Raw genomic sequence first — 17,900 nt, forward strand, 5'->3', positions numbered from 1 at the left:
CTTTGTTGTTATTACATGTATTGTGAATGTGTAATTATGTGATTATGTATTTTGTTTTCGTTAACATACTTATTTTCAGTATAAAATACTTATTTTCAGTATTGTCGTATTTGATTATTATTTTAGTAATTCAATATTATGAATTGTGAGTTTTTATTGTCTAGATTATTATTCGAAATCGATTAAAAATTTTACACATTATTTTCATGTTGTTTGTTGGGTCGATTTGACGAAATCGTTTTAATACTGTTTTATCTTTATTTTAATTTAAACATTATTTGATATAATTATATATTTCTCTACCTGTGTTGCACACAGGTTATTACCTAGTAACGCATTGTATATACCGATTAAAAAATAATGATACGGTGTTTGATTTGGATTAAAACACAACTCTCATGACTTTGGCCCCATTTAGCGAATCACTAAAGTCAGATGGGTCACCCTCGCAAAGCATCCAAAAACCCAAATTAACAAAAATGTAGGCGATGGCACAAGTTCAATATTGGATTTATTCTTTAGGGGCATTCGTGTAATTTCATGTGCATATTACTTAAATCCATACATCTTGATCCGCTGCTTTTTTTTCTTTGTGCAAGTCTGTAAAATGTGGTTTTTAACAACTTTTAAGATATGCAAATTTAGTCCCTTGACTTCTATGTCTAGCTCCTGAATGCTCGTTTAATAACCGTTTTAACTCATTTTTACTTTCTTTTCACACCGGGACCTATAAAATATCAAATAATATAATACAAGCCTATAAAGATTAAAAACGTGGATAAATGATAGTATTTTGCAACACATGATGTTTCATAGGGGATCATAAAAAACGGAACCGATTCTAAGAAACGTGTTTGTCAAACCTTCCACAACATCTTGGAACACGATCCTTATCGCAACCCGCATCAAAATTCCAGTAAATGGAGAGAAATGCGGAGAAAAGTAACCACCTTTAACGCCATCTTCAACAACCTCGCTAACCAATGCGTTGGTCGAGCGAGCGGTGCAATGATGTAGATTTGCTTATCGAGGCACACAAAACCTACAAACAAAATAAGGCCCTCACGTATACAATGATCAACCATGGCAAATTTTAAGTAAAAGCACAAAGTGGCACCTTGTCCCGCTTGTGGACATGCGGGAGCCACGGTCCGAACGATCGAAGAGCCTATCGTCCACCGACGTAATGCATGACCTCATTTTAATTTAAATGATTCGGACGAAGAATTTTATATTCTGGATGATCCGGTTGATGTAAACTACCCTATTGGGAGGGATCGCGCAAAAGCAAAAAAACAGAGGTGCGCGTTCGTCTCCAAGTCAAGTGGATCTCGAAGCCAAAATGGATAAATCGATGAGAGTATCAAACAATTGTTAGCCCTCAAACAACAAAAGACTGATGCCGTCGATTTTATTGTTCTTGGTATGAAAGGCAACAATATGGACGAGATGGACAAACAAATACGCGACCATAAAAAAATATGATTCGCGAACGATTTTATGTAATGTATTTTTATTTTATGACTTTTAATTTCAATGTATTTTTATTCTAGGACTTTTATATTTAATGTATTTTTTAATTTAGGAATTTTAATGCATCTTTATTTTAGTTATTTTAATATTAGTGTGATTTGTTTTTCATTATTTGACTATACTAGTTTATATAAAAAAGATTTAAATAAATAGATAATGATTAATAAATGACTGGGGTAAGTTGAAAACTAGTGAAAACATAACACGTGTTAGTGAAAAAAAAAGGAGTTAACTGCCATTTTCGTCCCTGTGGTTTGGTCATTTTGGCCATTTCAGTCCATTTTTCAAAAATGCGTCATTTTCCTCCCCGACGTTCTGGAAAGGTGTCATTTCAGTCCAAAAATCATAACCCAGTTAAGTCGGTTTGTTAATAAGGACTGATTGTGTAAATTTGTAACATAAAGGACCATTTAAGTAAAATGTATAAATATTAATATAATTATAAAATATATAATATATATATAATGTATACATATATATATATATACAGATCAGACGAGAGAGGGAGAGGGTGAACCGGAGCCGGAACCGGAGCTCTGGTGGTCACCACCGCCGCCGCCGGAACCACCACCATCAACGTCATCATCGTCATCATCTGTTATCGTTGTCATCATCTTCTTCACCGTTCAACGCCGTACATCATCTTCATCTCCGGTCATCATCTCTGTTTTTCTCCGTCATCATCCTCACCGTTCAACCTCGTCGTTCTTCGTCTCGGTCTGTATCTCCATCATTCATCGTCTCACCACTGAGTCCTCTGATCACCTCCGACCACCGTATCACCGGCGAACCATCATCTGTTATCGTTGTCATCATCTTCTTCACCGTTCTCTGCCGATCATAATCATCTCCGACGACCTTCAAAAATTAAAAGAACAGTCGGAACAGACCTGATGTTATGTTCTGACTTCTGAAAGTCTGAATTCTGGAACTTCTAAAATCGGAAATTCAATCAGATTAATTTATCAGAATCAAAGTTTCACAATAATGCAATATGATAATGATGAAATCGGAAATTCAATCATGAAATCAAAGTTTCAAAACTCAATAGATTAACAGACCTGTGTTGAGTGACTGAGTGTGTTCGACTGTTCGTTCCCAGCAATCCAGAATGGCAGAATCGCCTTCAATCGAATTGACCTTCAAACGTTCAATCGTCCTTCACTCCTTCAATCGTTCTGCACTTCTGCCAGAGAGGTAAAGGTGATGGTGGTTGTCTGATGATGAAGATCGCGATGATGATGATGAAGGTCGATGATGATGACGATGATGACGTTGATGGTGGTGGTTCCGGCGGCGGCGGTGGTGACCACCGGAGCTCCGGTTCCGGCGGCGGTGGTGGTGACCACCGGAGCTCCGGTTCCGGCGGTGGTGGTGAATATGCAGGTATACATTATATATATATATATATATATTATACATTTTATAATTATATTAATATTTATACATTTTACTTAAATGGTCCTTTATGTTACAAATTTACACAATCAGTCCTTATTTACAAACCGACTTAACTGGGTTATGATTTTTGGACTGAAATGGCACCTTTCCAGAACGTCGGGGAGGAAAATGGCGCATTTTTTTAAAAATGGACTGAAATGGCCAAAGTGACCAAACCACAGGGACGAAAATGGCAGTTAACTAAAAAAAAGTGACGGAAAGTGATGTGGGGATGTGTTAGTAAGGCGACAGTTACTTTATGATGTAATGTGGAGTGAAAATGTGTGAAACCATAGTAGATATTAGATAACCTTATGATACAACTAAATTCATACGTATCTCAAGAGGATTAAGATCGAAACTTAACCTTGGAAGGAAGTTATTATTACATTTCTATTTTTTTTTCTTATCGTTAATATATGTAAACAAAGAATACTTAACGTTATAGGTACACAAAACAATTCATAACCCTAAACCGGTTCGAGTTAGTCAATAAAAAGTCAACCCCAATTTGGGTTTCAAACCAATTCGGGTTCACTCAGTTTGTTGACTGGTTTTGTCTTTTTTATCAAGTTTTTTACCGGTTTGATTTGGGTTCAAACCGGTTTTGAGTTGTTTTAACTGCTTGTTAACAATTCGGTTCGGTTTCAAATCAGTTTCAAGAAGAGGAACCCAAACCTAACCATTTGGGCCATTCCTTGAGGCCCATACTTATGTTTTACAGAATTAGAAAAAAAAAAAAAAAAAAACCAACACAACACCACCAGTATATTCACTGCAGAAACACCAAATCCGATACCGGAAAGTGAGCGGATCGTGAACGGAATCGTCTCTGGCGACTGACGCCATCATCGGCTTTAATCTTCTGTGTGTACTCGATACTTTATTGCATAATCAAACGGGATCTGAACTGAATCTAGCACAATCTTTGTGCCAGGTAACTATCCCCTTTTTCATAAACCTTATTAGTCGACTTCACTCAGCACAAATCTCATAAATTTGTGATTTTTTTCTGGGTGGATGGTTGAGTTATAAACCATCTTTTGTTTGTTCAGGTTGAAATTTAACTGCCTTGTTATACGGTTGTGGTGATAGTTTGTTTGCATACCAAGTGTTTGATGAAATGCTTGAGTGAAAAAAATATGTTTTTTAGTTTAAAAGAGTATGTGTTGGTTGTAGGAATGATATGCCATCATCTTTGAAATCTTTACTTAATACCCATCAATTATATTCCACTATTCCTTGCTTAGGGTTGACCCAAAGGGATTGAGTGAAACAAGCAATTTAAGTTTTCTTTTTATGGATATGTAATTTGGGATTGGAGTTGAAGGTGAGATGTATGGTATTTGGTGAATCCCATGTAGATGAGGTGTATAGTTCAAATAAATAGATGATTCGGTCTGGGCGGTTAAATCGATAGTTTGATAGAAGAACACATAGAAATCGAAGTGTTCAGTTCTGTAAGACGGGCTTCTATTTATTGTTACATGGGATTTCTATATCTACTTTATGTAACTTGATGCAATATCTAAAACACCTATCAACGAATAGTGTAGTTAATTTTAGTGGCATACTTTTTGAACTAAGGAACTGAGAACGAGAAGCGATTTTGTTGAGTCTTTACAGAACAATTTTCATCGACTAGGTTTAATTTCAACACTCCGCTTGATTCTTGTTTCATTGAGTCTTCACAGAATGCCCTTCAAGATTTAATCTGAGTTATCCTTAAAAACAAATATGGGTTCAAAATGGATAATGTGAAACTAGAAAGTAGGGTTTTGTTTACGAATTTGATGTGCCATCCATGAACAAAAAGAAATATACAAATTTGTTGTGGTTTTACAGTGCTGAAATTTGCCATTAATTACTACTATTTTTTCATATTTTAGTTATCTTGTTTGATATTAGCATTCTATTAACATGCACTAGTTTTTATAACCTTGAATGTGTCCTAACTCCTAATGCAGTGTCAGCTCTTGTGTTTTAAAGGGTAAAGCTATTTCTTTTGTGTATTCAGATTTGCAGTTGATATTAAAATTTATTGAGTTATTGCAATGTTTGTATATACTGACTCAAAATGTTGGAGAAAACCAGTGATTTATACCCTGCAAATTTGAGAAAAATGTCCAGTGCTAACTGAGTTCTTTCTTGCATTTTAAGTTTAGAAATAGTTTTAAAACCAAGGCGTTTTCTAGTTTCATCTAAAAGCTTATTTGTCCTTCACTGCACTTCCACTCATGGCTCCTATGTATGAGTTGAGATTTGTTATTAATAAGTTATTTTGATATGTTGTAGTCTTTGATACTGATGTTGAGTACTTGAGTATTGTTGTTTTGGTTTTTTACTTGTTAATTCAACCTGTAAATGAACCTTGATCTATTAGACCGGAGGGTATGGGGGCCGTCCCCATGCTTGTCTTCCCGCCGCCGCCCCAAAAGTTCCACCCCCCAGCCCCGTCGCCGCCCCAGCCCCGTCGCCGCCGTCCCCTGCTCGACGCCCAAGCCGGGCCTCACCCACTCACACACACCTATACATACACACATACATATATATAAAAGGGTTCACCCCCCACCCCCCTAGGTCCATCCCCTTCAAGCCCCGCTTACGTGGCGGTGACGTGGCGGCCCATCCCCTTGGGGATGAGGCTCTCCATACCCTTTAGCCTTAGCAGTTTGGTACCCTCCTTTGCATCATCTAATATGTTCTGTACTTCATTCAAATCACAATGAGTGGCAATTGCTTCCACTTTTATAACTTAGAGTTAACTGCCATTTTCGTCCCTGTGGTTTGTTCCCTTTTGCCATTTCAGGCAAATTTTAAAAAATGCACCAGTTTCCTCCCTGACATATTGGAAATGTGCCACTTCAGTCCAAAAATTAAAACCCAGTTAAGTCAGACAGGTTAAATGAAGGGTATTATTGTCAATTCATATATCTTTTATTTTCACCTTATTTTATGAATTGACAATAATACCCTTCATTTAACCTGTCTGACTTAACTGGGTTTTAATTTTTGGACTGAAGTGGCACGTTTCCAGCATGTCAAGGAGGACACTGGTGCATTTTTGAAAATTGGCCTGAAATGGCAAAAGTGAACAAACCACAGGGACGAAAATGGCAGTTAACTCTATAACTTATATGGTAAATATCTTTTTCATGGATGTAATTTTTCTTACATAACTTAATGCTTATCTCATCAAGCTTTTCGGCCATTTAACATATTGTATTTTAAATCCATTTTGCAGGATTAAAGTTATCGATATCTGATATAGTCATCAAGACTAACAAAGACTATGATTGAACCTCTACCGTTAGTTTCGTCTCTCTCTCCTTCTGTTCTCACCTTTCTAGACAACAAACTACACACGCCTTACAATCTTCTAGAAGCTTCTAGACTTGTTTCTGAGTTGCAGAATGACTGTCATCTTTTGGATCAAAACCTCGCAGATTTAAACAAAAAGCTCGGTTCCTGTTTGGTTGCTTACTCTACACACTCAGATCAAGTAGGCATCCTCTTCAACAATATAAACGCCAAAATAAACAGTTTCCGATCTTCTATATCAGGTCAGTTATCTACATATTAATATAGAGATTGAATATATCATTATTTCATGCACATTATCATTGTATTTTTGATATTTTGCTTTTATTTACTTGTAACGTGCGTAGATGGTGACGAAGGAAAGCAAAAGGAAAGATCAGAAACTTTCTTGGGGAAGGAGTTACCCGCACTTGCTCGCGAAGTGGCTCGGGTTGAGGCAGTTCGAGTGTATGCTGGTAATTTGTTTTATTTAAAATCTTTTTCTAATAAAAAAATTGGTTTTTATATTTGAGTAATATGCCATTTTCATTCCTGAGTTTTGACCAGTTTTGCGACTTTCGTCCAAAGGTTTGTTTTAACGTAAGGTTTGTTTTTACGTATCTGGATCCAAAAGGTTTGAAATCTTGCCAATTTTGTTTCTGCTCGCTCCGTACATTTTTCTCCGTTACATCAGGGGGTATTTTTTGTCTTTTTTGTTAACTTGAAGGGCAATTCAGTCTTTTTCAGGGAGTATTCGGTCTTTTTACATAAAGTGAAAACGGCCGAATTGCTCTTTAACTTAACTAAAAAGACGGAAATACCGATGACTAACGGAGAAAAATGGATGGAGTTAACGAGCCGGATGAAACTGGCAAGATTTCAAACCTTTTGGATGCGGAAAACAAACCTTTGGATGAAAGTTGCAAAATTGGCCAAACCTTAGGGACGGAAATGGCATTTTACTCTTTATATTTTTATGGCTCTCATATCGATTTCTTTTTTAACCATCTAATGTGATTTTATTACGTCTTGCAGAAACTGCATTGAAACTTGACTCCTTGGTTGGGGATATCGAAGATGCTGTTTCGTTTAGTGTAAATAAAAACTTAAGGAAGCCAACATCCGCCCAGAATTCAACGGTAAAACAGTAATAAAAAAAATAGGATTACATTCTACTTTGGTAAAAACTAATATTTTTTTATAACTTGTAGGAGGGAGTGCATTTTGCTGCTATTAACGCTCTCAAACTAGCGGAAAATGTTTTAACCACAGTTTCGAAAACACGCCCACAATGGTCCCGCCTAATCTCAGCCGTTGATCACAGAGTAGATCGAGCATTAGCCATTTTACGACCACAAACAATCGCTGATTACCGATCTCTCTTGACCTCACTTAACTGGCCACCGCCTCTATCCACTTTAAACCCTTCTAATTCGGAACAAAAAACATCATCGGAATCCACAAATCCCCTTTTCACAATGCACGGTGAGCTAAAAAAACAATACTGTGACGGTTTTCTCGCACTATGCAAACTACAAGAACTGCAAAAACAACGAAAATCCCGACAACTTCAGGGGCATGACGGTCAATTTACATTTACTCTGCATCAGCCACTTTGGGCCATTGAAGAGCTTGTGAACCCTATTTCGATTGCGTCTCAACGACATTTCGCGAAATGGGTTGATAAACCCGAGCTTATTTTTGCGTTAGTTCATAAAATAACCCGGGATTACGTCGATTCGATGGATGAGTTGTTGCAGCCGCTCGTTGATGAAGCGATGCTATCAGGTTATTCTTGTAGGGAAGAATGGATTTCGGCTATGGTTACATCTTTATCGACTTATATGGCGGAAGAGTTATTTCCCATTTATATAAATCAGCTAGATGACGAAAATCGTTCTCAAGCGAAAGTATTTTGGTTGCATTTCATTGACTTAATGATTTCTTTCGATAAGAAAGTCAAAACTCTCGTAGCGCAATCGGGAATCACGTTATCCGTTGACGAGGATGATAACATGCAAAAGATTTCGTCTTTATCGGTTTTCTGTGATAGGCCCGATTGGCTCGATTTATGGGCCGAAATAGAACTCAGTGATGCAATTGATAAGCTGACACCCGAAATTGAAGATGAAAAGAAATGGTCAACCGAGGTCAAAGAATCTGCGCTTGTTTTAGGTTCGGAAGCTTACAGGTCACCTGCGATTTCGAGTGCGTTTCTTCGGCGTTTATCATCTATAATCGAACGTTGTAAATCGATTCCGAGTGTTCAGTTGAGATCAAGGTTTATTAGATTGGCGGGTGCACCGATTATACATCGGTTTTTGGATTTCTTACTTTTGAAATGCCAAGAAGCCGAAGGGCTGACTGCTTTGACCGACGACGATGCTTTGATTAAAGTGACGATATCCATCAACGGTTCGCACTACTTCGAGTCGGTTTTAAAGGAATGGTGTGAAGAGGTATTTTTTCTAGAAATGGGATTAGACGGTGAGTATAACTCCGGTGGTATAATCGACGAGGAAATACGTAAACTGGAAACGTTTAGAACCGAATGGGTCGAGAAGCTATCGAAGGTCGTTCTCCGAGGTTTCGATGCTGCTAGTCATGAATATATTAAAAATAAAAAACAATGGACGGAAAAGACGGAAGAAGGTTGGGCAGTGTCGAAATCATTCATCGGGGCTCTCGATTATTTTCAGGCGAAAATGTCAATACTGGAAACGAATTTAAACAAGATCGATTTTGTTGCGGTTTGGAGAAGCCTTGCGTCTGCTATAGATTCTTTGTTTTTCAATGGTATTTTTATGAGTAATGCTAAGTTTAATGACGCTGGTGTAGAAAGACTCGATAACGATATGATGGTTTTGTTTGGCGTGTTTAAATCTTGGTGTTTGAGACCCGAAGGGTTTTTCCCAAAATTGAGCGAGGGATTGAAGTTATTAAAAATGGAGGATAAACAGATTCGCGGCGGTCTAGAAGGTAGTGAAAGGTGGATCGCGATGAACATGATAAGGCATCTGACGGTAACCGAGGTGGAAAGAATCTTGAAAAGTAGGGTTTATAGCAATTAAGCTCTGTGAATGCGCAGGTATGTTCTTTATTTTTAATTCTTATATTATCTGTTTCATTAAGACATACAATATGCATCTGCTTGGCACAGTGTCCTATACACACGGCTGCAAACGAACCGAACAAACACAAACGCGAACACGAACAAGAAACGAACGAAAACGAACGTTGATGAACACAAATTAACACAAACTAATGTTAATGAACACAAATGGAAATAAACGAACACAAACAAGCGTTCATGAATAGAACATATAATACACTTGACACTTTTTAAATATTTTATTTGATGGAATTATGAAGTATTTAAATAAAATATAAAAACTAAAAACACTATTTGACGGAATTTTGAAGTATTTAAATAAAATATAAAAACTAAAAACACTAATATACTATCGAACACAATCGAACATAAATGAACATGTTACCGAACGTTCACGAATTTAAATGAATGAACACGGCTTCTGTTTGTGTTTGTTTATTTAACTAAACGAACGAAATTTCTTGTTCGCGTTCGTTTGTTTAATAAATAAATGAACGAACACAAACGAACTTCCCGCCGAACTGTTCATGAACAGTTCGCTGAACGTTTGGTTCACTTACACACACCCTATTGTTGCAGAAGATCTCTGATTATATTCACATCAACCGCATTGTGTTCCATGGAATCCAACAGTTGAGATAATCTTTCGCCTAGATTGTCCCCTTTCGTTCTCAAGCTCTTTATGTAGTTGCACGTCTCTTCAAGAATCTTCGGCGCTGGCACCTATTTCATCATATCCACACGAATCCGTTTCGAATGTTGCTTAATGACATGTTCCAAAGATATACGATAAAAAATGAAATTACTAATGTACCCTTGTTTTACTGCAGCGAGAACTCGAAGCTGGTAGTAATGCTTGTAACTTGGACACTAGATTATCGATCTCATGTTCTCTGTTCTTAGGAGTTCGTGTTCTTCTGCTAGACATGATTGGTTTCACCTTTGTTTTTCTCACTTGTTTTGTAACCAGTTTTAGCTTAAAAAGCCAGTGGAATTTGTAGATTGGAGACATGTGTAGCTACAAAAGAACTATAATATACCAGCAGATTGCTGTTTTGTCTGCTGCTGATAAATATGATATTGGTCTGGGCCCCAAGTGTTTCTTTCTACTGCACTTTATGGGCCCACAAAATTTAATGGTCTTTCCAATTAAGGGTCTTTTGGGGGCCCATTTTTGTGTTAAATAAGACCTGATTGGGACACGTGTACATTTTAGAATGAGGGTTGTTCATAAATTACTGAAGATGTGCAAGTGCCACCTACAAGCCTTTTGTTATTTCAAGTTAATGTTATCTATACATACAAACAACATGTAGATTAGAGATGGGCATAATCGGGTATTTTTAATACCCGGACCCGGTTCCTACTAGTACCCGGTTCCCCTCAAAGTTGACGGTACCCGGTTCCTCTCAGAACCGGTTCCGGGTCATACCCGGGTATTTACCCAAAAAACCAGAACCTGTTGTACCCGGTTACGGGTATTGTGGAACCGGTTATCTACAGAACCGGGTTCGGGTCGGAACCGGTTCTGTCGTATATGTGAAGGAAAAAAGGCTGATACTACTGCATGGAACCGGGTCCTCGTGTCCAGTCAAATCAATCTTCAAATCAATATGTTGGAATTTGGAACTAGTGGAACTGGTTCTGCCGTATTATAACCGGTTGTGTTATTTAAATCAATCTTTCTAATTCATAGTTTCATACTTTCAAACCTCTACCAAAAACCCACTATTAAACCTCTCTAATTCATAGTTTCATACTTGCTAAGAGATATGGCATGCAACGATGTTCCAAAGACAAATGGAGCGGATTGATCACCATTGTTGACGGATGTGGAGTTTGTAACTTTGGAATTTTTGGTAGCCATTATAGAAGAATAAGATAGAAGAATAAGCTAGAAGAAGAAGATTAGGGAGAATTGTGTGATAATCTTGAAAAATGGCAAAGTTTTTATAGGCGGAACCGGTTCCAACGGTAACATTTGTATTTAATGTTGAATTTGACCGTTAGAATCGATTCCAACGGTAAGAAATCGATTCCAACGGTATTAAGTGATGTCTGTGGGCTTTGCTTGATGGGCTCTGTTTGTAAAGTTGAGAGTACAAAGCCCAGCTTTATTAAACTTTAATAATTAAAGTGGCACCAGGTACGCATGGAAACCAGGTACGGGTAGGAACCGGGTACAAGTTGGAACCGGGTATGGAACTTTTTTTTTTTAAATATGGAACCGGATAGGAACCGTCGGGTTTTTTAAACCCGGAACCTGGTATGCTTTATACCGGGTTGGGTCTGGAACCGGTTACGGGTAGGTTCCAACGGGTCGGGTTTGGAACCGGTTATTATGCCCATCTCTAATGTACATTAGGCCTGTACCTACAGCATACATACAACCTATGCGGCTATGCATATGACATACACACAACCTATCGATATTACCTAGACATGATACGAACCATACTTGCAACCTATACGTACGAAATATGCACAAGTGATACAACCTTTAGATGCGCCCTATTGATACTTGGAACAGAACCATTTTAACTCGTGACATGACTGACTCGACCCGTCTATTTTTCTAGACTTCATAGAACCTGAGAGGAAATGACACCAGAGTGTCACACTCATACTTTAGTATGGGGTCCAAATTTCTAACTTTAGGCGTTTTACCCACGACACATAGTACTAGTGTTGAATACGTTTTTGCTTTTTAAAGTTGCAATATAATGAGTTTTTTGGGTGACTTTTATAAAATATAACAAGTTCTGCTGAAATTTATGTTAGTTTAATTCTGGAATGATACAAGACATTCATGATCGCTAGTTTAAGTCACGTAAACAAAATACCGAGTGGGCACACGCCCATATGGACTAATATCGATTCAAAACGTTTAGTCTTGAAGCAAAAATACTCGAAACATGAAAACCGGCGTAGATATAAAAATGATTTGCGAGTCCAAAACTAAGAAGATCAAAGATGTATGGAGTATTGAATAAGTTATATTGTTTTTTAGGTTAATTTATTATTAGACATATGTTACTTTGAGTAATGATCAAAACCGTCTATTGGTTGGTGGTATCAAACATTAAAAAATGAATTGGGAAAACCTAAAAAACCAAATTGTGCCAATCTTGACCCAATCTACACTTGCTTAAAGTTTACGTGGTTATTCGGTTATTCCAATTCAGCCACCCACCCACCACAACCACTATGTCCCACCCACAACCGGCACTTCACTTGTATATACCTACAGATTAGGGATGAGCACAGTACCAGTTCGGTACTGAAAAACGGGGAAAAGTCGTACCGGTACCGGTATTTTACCCGTAAATACCGATACCAGTACCGAAAACAGGAAAAATATGAACCGGTACTAAATATATCCGGTACGGTTCGGTACCAAATACTCATCTCTAATACAGATTGCCTTCTTTATACATATTCTGAAGTAGATGATGTTTGTATGTGACTTTTGGAAATAATTGTTTGAATAATTAATTTTTAATATTTGGATAACGGTATTCTATTTTTAGTCATATAGAGTATATGTTATCTCAACCAATCATCCACACTTCACATTTTACCTATATAACACATGTTGGTGGGTGAGAAAAGTGAAACCTCCACCGACTAGTGACTCGAAGGTACACTTTTTTTCACATTCCACATTATCGCTATAAATATTAAGAATCTTCATCAAACGTTGCTAAAATTCATCGTTGTACTAAAGGTATAAATGGTTAATATAAATAAAGGGTTATTGGATTTTAATAATTCTAAGTTTCACTCGTTGGCTGATAATAATCTCAACTTTAAAAATTTCCTCTAACGATCCCAACTTGTAAGAATTTGATCTCCTCAATAGATTGAAGTGCACATGTACCCTCCTTAATAGATACAAGTGCACTGCAGTTAGAAAGGATCGATGAGTGCCAAGTTATCACAAGTTGGGATCGTTGAAGAAAATTTTAAAATTGAGATTATTATCGGCCAACTGGTGAAACTTAGGATTATTAAAATCCAGTAGCCTATAAATAAAATATTGAGTAAAGCAAAAAAAAAAAAAAAAAAAAAAAAAAAAAGTGGGCATGGAGTCGTTTGGGGAAAAGTTCATAGAAATTCTTTTTCAAAATATTAAGTTTGATTGAGTTGATTGTTTCGGTATACTTTAGGATGCTTTAGTAGTTTAGTTATTGTATTGATTTTAGTCAGTTTTGGCTCGACTTAAGCGGGATGGTTTGAGTGATCCTTTTATAGGGAGCTTGTCGGATCCAAGTTTAGTGGGCCACGTCTAAGACCATCTGTAGTTGTTGCCTAAAGGGGCGTTTTTTGTGACGAATAACACCCAATCTCGCCCTGTTCCCACTACGTATGGGCGTGTTTGGCAGTTTTGTTGTTGAGGCGTTTTTTAAATCACGCCTAATGGGTTTTTGTTGTCCAATCACATTTCAACTTCTATTATTTGGCCAATAAGATTTTTTAAATGTTTTTTTTATTTTATTTTATTACAAACATAATGCCCCACAATCCCCACATCCCCACTACACCCATTTTAGAAAACGCCCCATAATGGCCCATTGCTGACTGTGTTGTCACATGGCGCAAAACGCCCAAGGGTGAATATTGCCCACTACGCATGGTCTAAGAGTGGTCGCAATCAAGTTGGTCTTTTTTTGAATTGTTTTCGGTTTTCCAAATATACTATTGGTAACAAAACGGTCATAAACGAATAAAGGAAAGACAAAAGCAATAAAACAAAACACAATATATTGATCAACAAATGTGTGATGAACACAACACAGATCTTTCTATTCAAGTGTTAGCTAAGTTGATTATTATTACCACAAACCTAAAACTCAAAACATTATTAACGTCATTTGTTTTAACTCAAAATCAAAACGAATCGAACAGTAAACACCTAGGCCAAATGATTAAGAAAAATAACAGAAAATAAATAAGTATTTACTTTTTCTCAAAAATCATTTGGTGGGTAATAATGATTTGCAAGACAATATAAAAAGATATTCGGAATCAATTTGGGACATTAAAATAGGGGGCGGTTCCCCTAAGAAGCCTATTTTGCCTAAGTTGCCTAAGAAGCAATCTACACCATGTTTTTAAACAACCAATGGACCAGATTAAATCCCTAATATTAAACTAGATAAGTAAACAAATAAAACGCGCGGGGGTATTTTCGCCATAAACAAAAAAATTAGTACTGGACAAAAAGGAAAGCAGTTATTGACGATTCAAAACAGTTCTTCTTCACTCTCTCTCAAAACTTCCCAATCGCTAACAAACGTCCCCTAAAATCGACAATCAGAGAGACGAAAATCGAACAAACAACAACAAAAACAGCATCAACGATGGATTCAGAGAGTACGTTCCATTTTTTTTTGCATTTTGGTGTATTCGTTTCAATTTTGTACGGTTTTTCTAAGTTTCTTCGAAATCAAATCGATTACACAGGTTCTAAGAGATCTACAAGAAGCCAGAAGCATAAAGAAACAAAACCTGATGACGATTTCGAAGGTTTGTTAAGGATCTGTAAACGAACAGATTTCTAGGGTTTTAATATGTCTAAACTGATTCATGTTCTGCATTTTATAAAACAGATCGATCGTTGTGTTTTAATGAAATAGTGCTGGTTTATTTTTTGTGCTGGTTTATTTTCTGTGCTGGTTTAACCTATGTGCTAGTTTAGTGTTTTAGAAATATCTAGCACAAAGTTGTGGTTGGTTTTCTGATTTTGAAATCGGTGCTGGTTTAACTTCCGTGCTAGTTTAGTGTTTTTTAAGAAACTAGCACAAAGTTCTAGTTGGTTTACCGTCTGTGCTAGTTTATTGCTTTAGAAGAAACTAGCACAAAGGGTTTAGTGTTTTCTAGTAAACTAGCACAAATTCTAGTTGGTTTACCGTCTGTGCTACTTTAGTGTTTTAGAAGAAACTAGCACAAGTGGTTTTTTGGGTTCCAAATCTGTGCTGGTTTACCGACTGTGCTACTTTTAAATTCAGGAGATAAGTAATATAAGTTTCAGTTGCTTTTTTGTGTGTGAAAACAGAGCTGTATAATCCCAAACCACTACAAATTGTACAACCAGGAGAACCAATCCCTACTTTTGATAATGAACCTTTGCATCCCATTCCACTAAAAGTTGTAAGACCAACAAAAAAGGAATATTATATGAGTCCAAAATTTTGGAATGAAGTAGCAATCTGGGGGCCAAGCTATACCAATCATCCTACTTCTGGTGGTGAACCTTCAGATCCCATAAAAGAAGAGATTGATGAGAAACCTGAAATCTCAGTTGTACAACCCAAAAAAGAAGAAGATGATGAAAAACAAAAGATCCCCATCCTACAACCTAAACATGAAGAAGATGAGGAAAAACCTATAATCTTAGTCAAGAATTTTGGAAGGAAGTAGCAATCTAGCCAGCTCCTGCTATGATCATCATGTTTATGTTGTTTGTTTTAGTTTTCTAATGTTATCAATGTTGTTATGTATTATGATCATGTTTTTCTGAACCTTATGTAACAATGATGTTTTGAATTATAAAAATCATGGTTTATTATGTATTAAATGATCAAAATGGTACTGGTTATTGTTTTTTTAATATATAGTACACTTTATAACTTGTGCTGGTTACTATGTTTCTTCTGAAATTACTTGCAGGCTCATCAGACAGTGACTTCGAACAACCGGAAAAGAAACAAAAAACAGCACTAAAAGCTGTTGCCACAAACGTTGAACCTATACGATCAACACTTTTCAAGGAATTTGATAAGAAAAAAAGAATTAGAATCAGGAACAGCCCAAAAAACCTTGCTCAATTCATGCAAGTGTTATCTGACGAACAGAAAGCAGAAGTAGATAACATGGGATTTGAAAGCATGAAGAACTTTGATATAACAAATATACCAACTGATCTGGGATACTGGCTCACTAACAATTATGAACCTACAATCAACACACTGAATCTAGGTACACATAATGTAGTGATAACACCTAACCTAGTACAAGAAGTTCTTGGCATACCAATGGGTAAAGTGAAGGTTAAGGAGTTGACTAAACCATCAATGAGTGATCCAGTTGTTGCAGAGTTTAGAAATCAATTTGAAATTGATGATGAACTGCCAAAAATGCGTCATATTATTCATGTTGTGAAAGAACAGAAGGAGAGTGGAAGGCTATTTCAACTGAACTTTCTTGTAATGTTCAACTCAATAATGGCAGAGCTCACACACGGTGGCAGCGTCAACATGAAATTCCTTACAACATTGCAACCTGATGTAGATATTAAGGATGTTGACTGGTGCAGCTACGTGATCGACTGCTTGAACAGAAAGACAACAAGCTGGTTCCAATCTAAAGCAGCACATTACATCGGACCGATAACATTTCTAGTGGTATGTTGTAGTTATCTAAAAATGATCTATATTTATTGTTTTTTATCAAACATAATAACAAAAACTAACTTGTAAATCAATCAGTTGGTTTATGCTCATGATACATACCAAAGAACAAATCCAACACAGAAGATGATACCAGCTGTAATGTATCATAAAAATGATACAATTAAAAAGCTTGGTCCGGTGGTGGAAAGCAATAAAAGAAAGAGAAGTGAAAAAGATTGGAAACCAGCACAGAAACTCACCTTGACAACACAAACACCTACTCAAAAGGTGGTGAAGAGTAAGAAGAAAACAAGTTTGAAAGCAGCAACAACTGGTGAAACAGAAGAAAATGAAAAACGAAAGAATTTGAAGGTAAAACTGAAGATGAAGAAAAAAGCACCAGCTGAACAACCTCTATCCACATATCAAAAAATCTCAAAGGAAACTGATGAAGCTAGAAATCATTACTTTAGTGACTTCCCAGAATCTCTAGACATTACACAAAGTTTGGACATTCCACAATCCCAGGAAAAACTCTCACAAATTCCACCTACAAATCCAACAAGTGGAGTGGTAAATTCTATTTTATTGTGTTTATCTGTAGTATTACTGAAAAAAGTGCTGGTTTAGATGGTTATTGAAAAAATGTGCTACTTTTATGACATTTGTTGAAAAATGTGCTACTTTTATGACATTTAGTGTTTGGAATGTTAAATTGTGCTAGTTTATACCTAGTATATGTTAGTTTAATGTTAGAATTTGGAATGTGAAATTGTGCTGATTTATATGCTAAAGTGTGCTGGTTTAAATGGATTGTAAAACTGTGCTAGTTTGAAATGTGCTACTTTTACAATTTGTGCTACTTTATAAAAAGAATGTGCTGGTTATCTTTTCAGGAATGGATTTGTCTGATAAAATCCAAAACAAAAGAGCTGGACATGCATGTCAAAGAAACACACGAAATGATTACAAAATGTTTAACAAAGTACAGAGGTGAGGAGGTTGTGGATGCTGTGGATGAGTGGAGAAAAAGATTGGTAGTATATGGTGAAAAGTACAATTTCGAGAAGCAAGAATCAGAAGCATGGAATGAAGAAAAGAAAAAAGGAGGAAGTGGAGAG

General features: G+C 36.6%; 2 protein-coding genes across 4 annotated transcripts; both read left to right on the top strand.

The window, feature by feature from the left end:
* Nucleotides 1-3,693: 3,693 nt before the first annotated feature.
* On the top strand, nucleotides 3,694-10,522 carry LOC110941961 (RINT1-like protein MAG2). 3 transcript variants are annotated; one of them, XM_022183659.2, is made up of 6 exons: nucleotides 3,694-3,910; nucleotides 6,218-6,536; nucleotides 6,642-6,749; nucleotides 7,309-7,412; nucleotides 7,485-9,361; nucleotides 9,965-10,522. In XM_022183659.2, exons 2-5 carry the CDS (start codon nucleotides 6,266-6,268, stop codon nucleotides 9,342-9,344), a joined length of 2,343 nt encoding a protein of 780 aa, XP_022039351.1. In that variant the 5' UTR covers nucleotides 3,694-3,910; nucleotides 6,218-6,265; the 3' UTR covers nucleotides 9,345-9,361; nucleotides 9,965-10,522. The 3 variants fall into 3 exon arrangements, with proteins under 3 accessions (XP_022039351.1, XP_022039353.1, XP_022039352.1); XM_022183661.2 differs by having other exon boundaries at nucleotides 9,968-10,522; XM_022183660.2 differs by having other exon boundaries at nucleotides 10,216-10,522.
* A 4,226-nt stretch (nucleotides 10,523-14,748) lies between these two features.
* On the top strand, nucleotides 14,749-15,808 carry LOC118492202. Its single transcript, XM_035990049.1, has 3 exons — nucleotides 14,749-14,761; nucleotides 14,852-14,914; nucleotides 15,444-15,808. Exons 1-3 carry the CDS (start codon nucleotides 14,749-14,751, stop codon nucleotides 15,806-15,808), a joined length of 441 nt encoding a protein of 146 aa, XP_035845942.1.
* The last annotated feature ends 2,092 nt before the right edge of the window (nucleotides 15,809-17,900 follow it).

Source organism: Helianthus annuus, chromosome 5 (genome assembly GCF_002127325.2).
Source record: "Helianthus annuus cultivar XRQ/B chromosome 5, HanXRQr2.0-SUNRISE, whole genome shotgun sequence".
Lineage (NCBI taxonomy): Eukaryota > Viridiplantae > Streptophyta > Magnoliopsida > Asterales > Asteraceae > Helianthus > Helianthus annuus.

What these genes read in the sequence shown, in the direction of transcription:
- LOC110941961 (XM_022183659.2), top strand. Translation starts at nt 6,266, where the DNA reads ATGATTGAACCTCTACCGTTAGTTTCGTCTCTCTCTCCTTCTGTTCTC. An exon ending in GGCAGTTCGAGTGTATGCTG is followed by an intron (nt 6,750 to 7,308) that starts GTAATTTGTTTT and finishes TACGTCTTGCAG; the next exon opens with AAACTGCATTGAAACTTGAC. An exon ending in CATCCGCCCAGAATTCAACG is followed by an intron (nt 7,413 to 7,484) that starts GTAAAACAGTAA and finishes TATAACTTGTAG; the next exon opens with GAGGGAGTGCATTTTGCTGC.
- LOC118492202 (XM_035990049.1), top strand. An exon ending in ACCTGATGACGATTTCGAAG is followed by an intron (nt 14,915 to 15,443) that starts GTTTGTTAAGGA and finishes GTGTGAAAACAG; the next exon opens with AGCTGTATAATCCCAAACCA.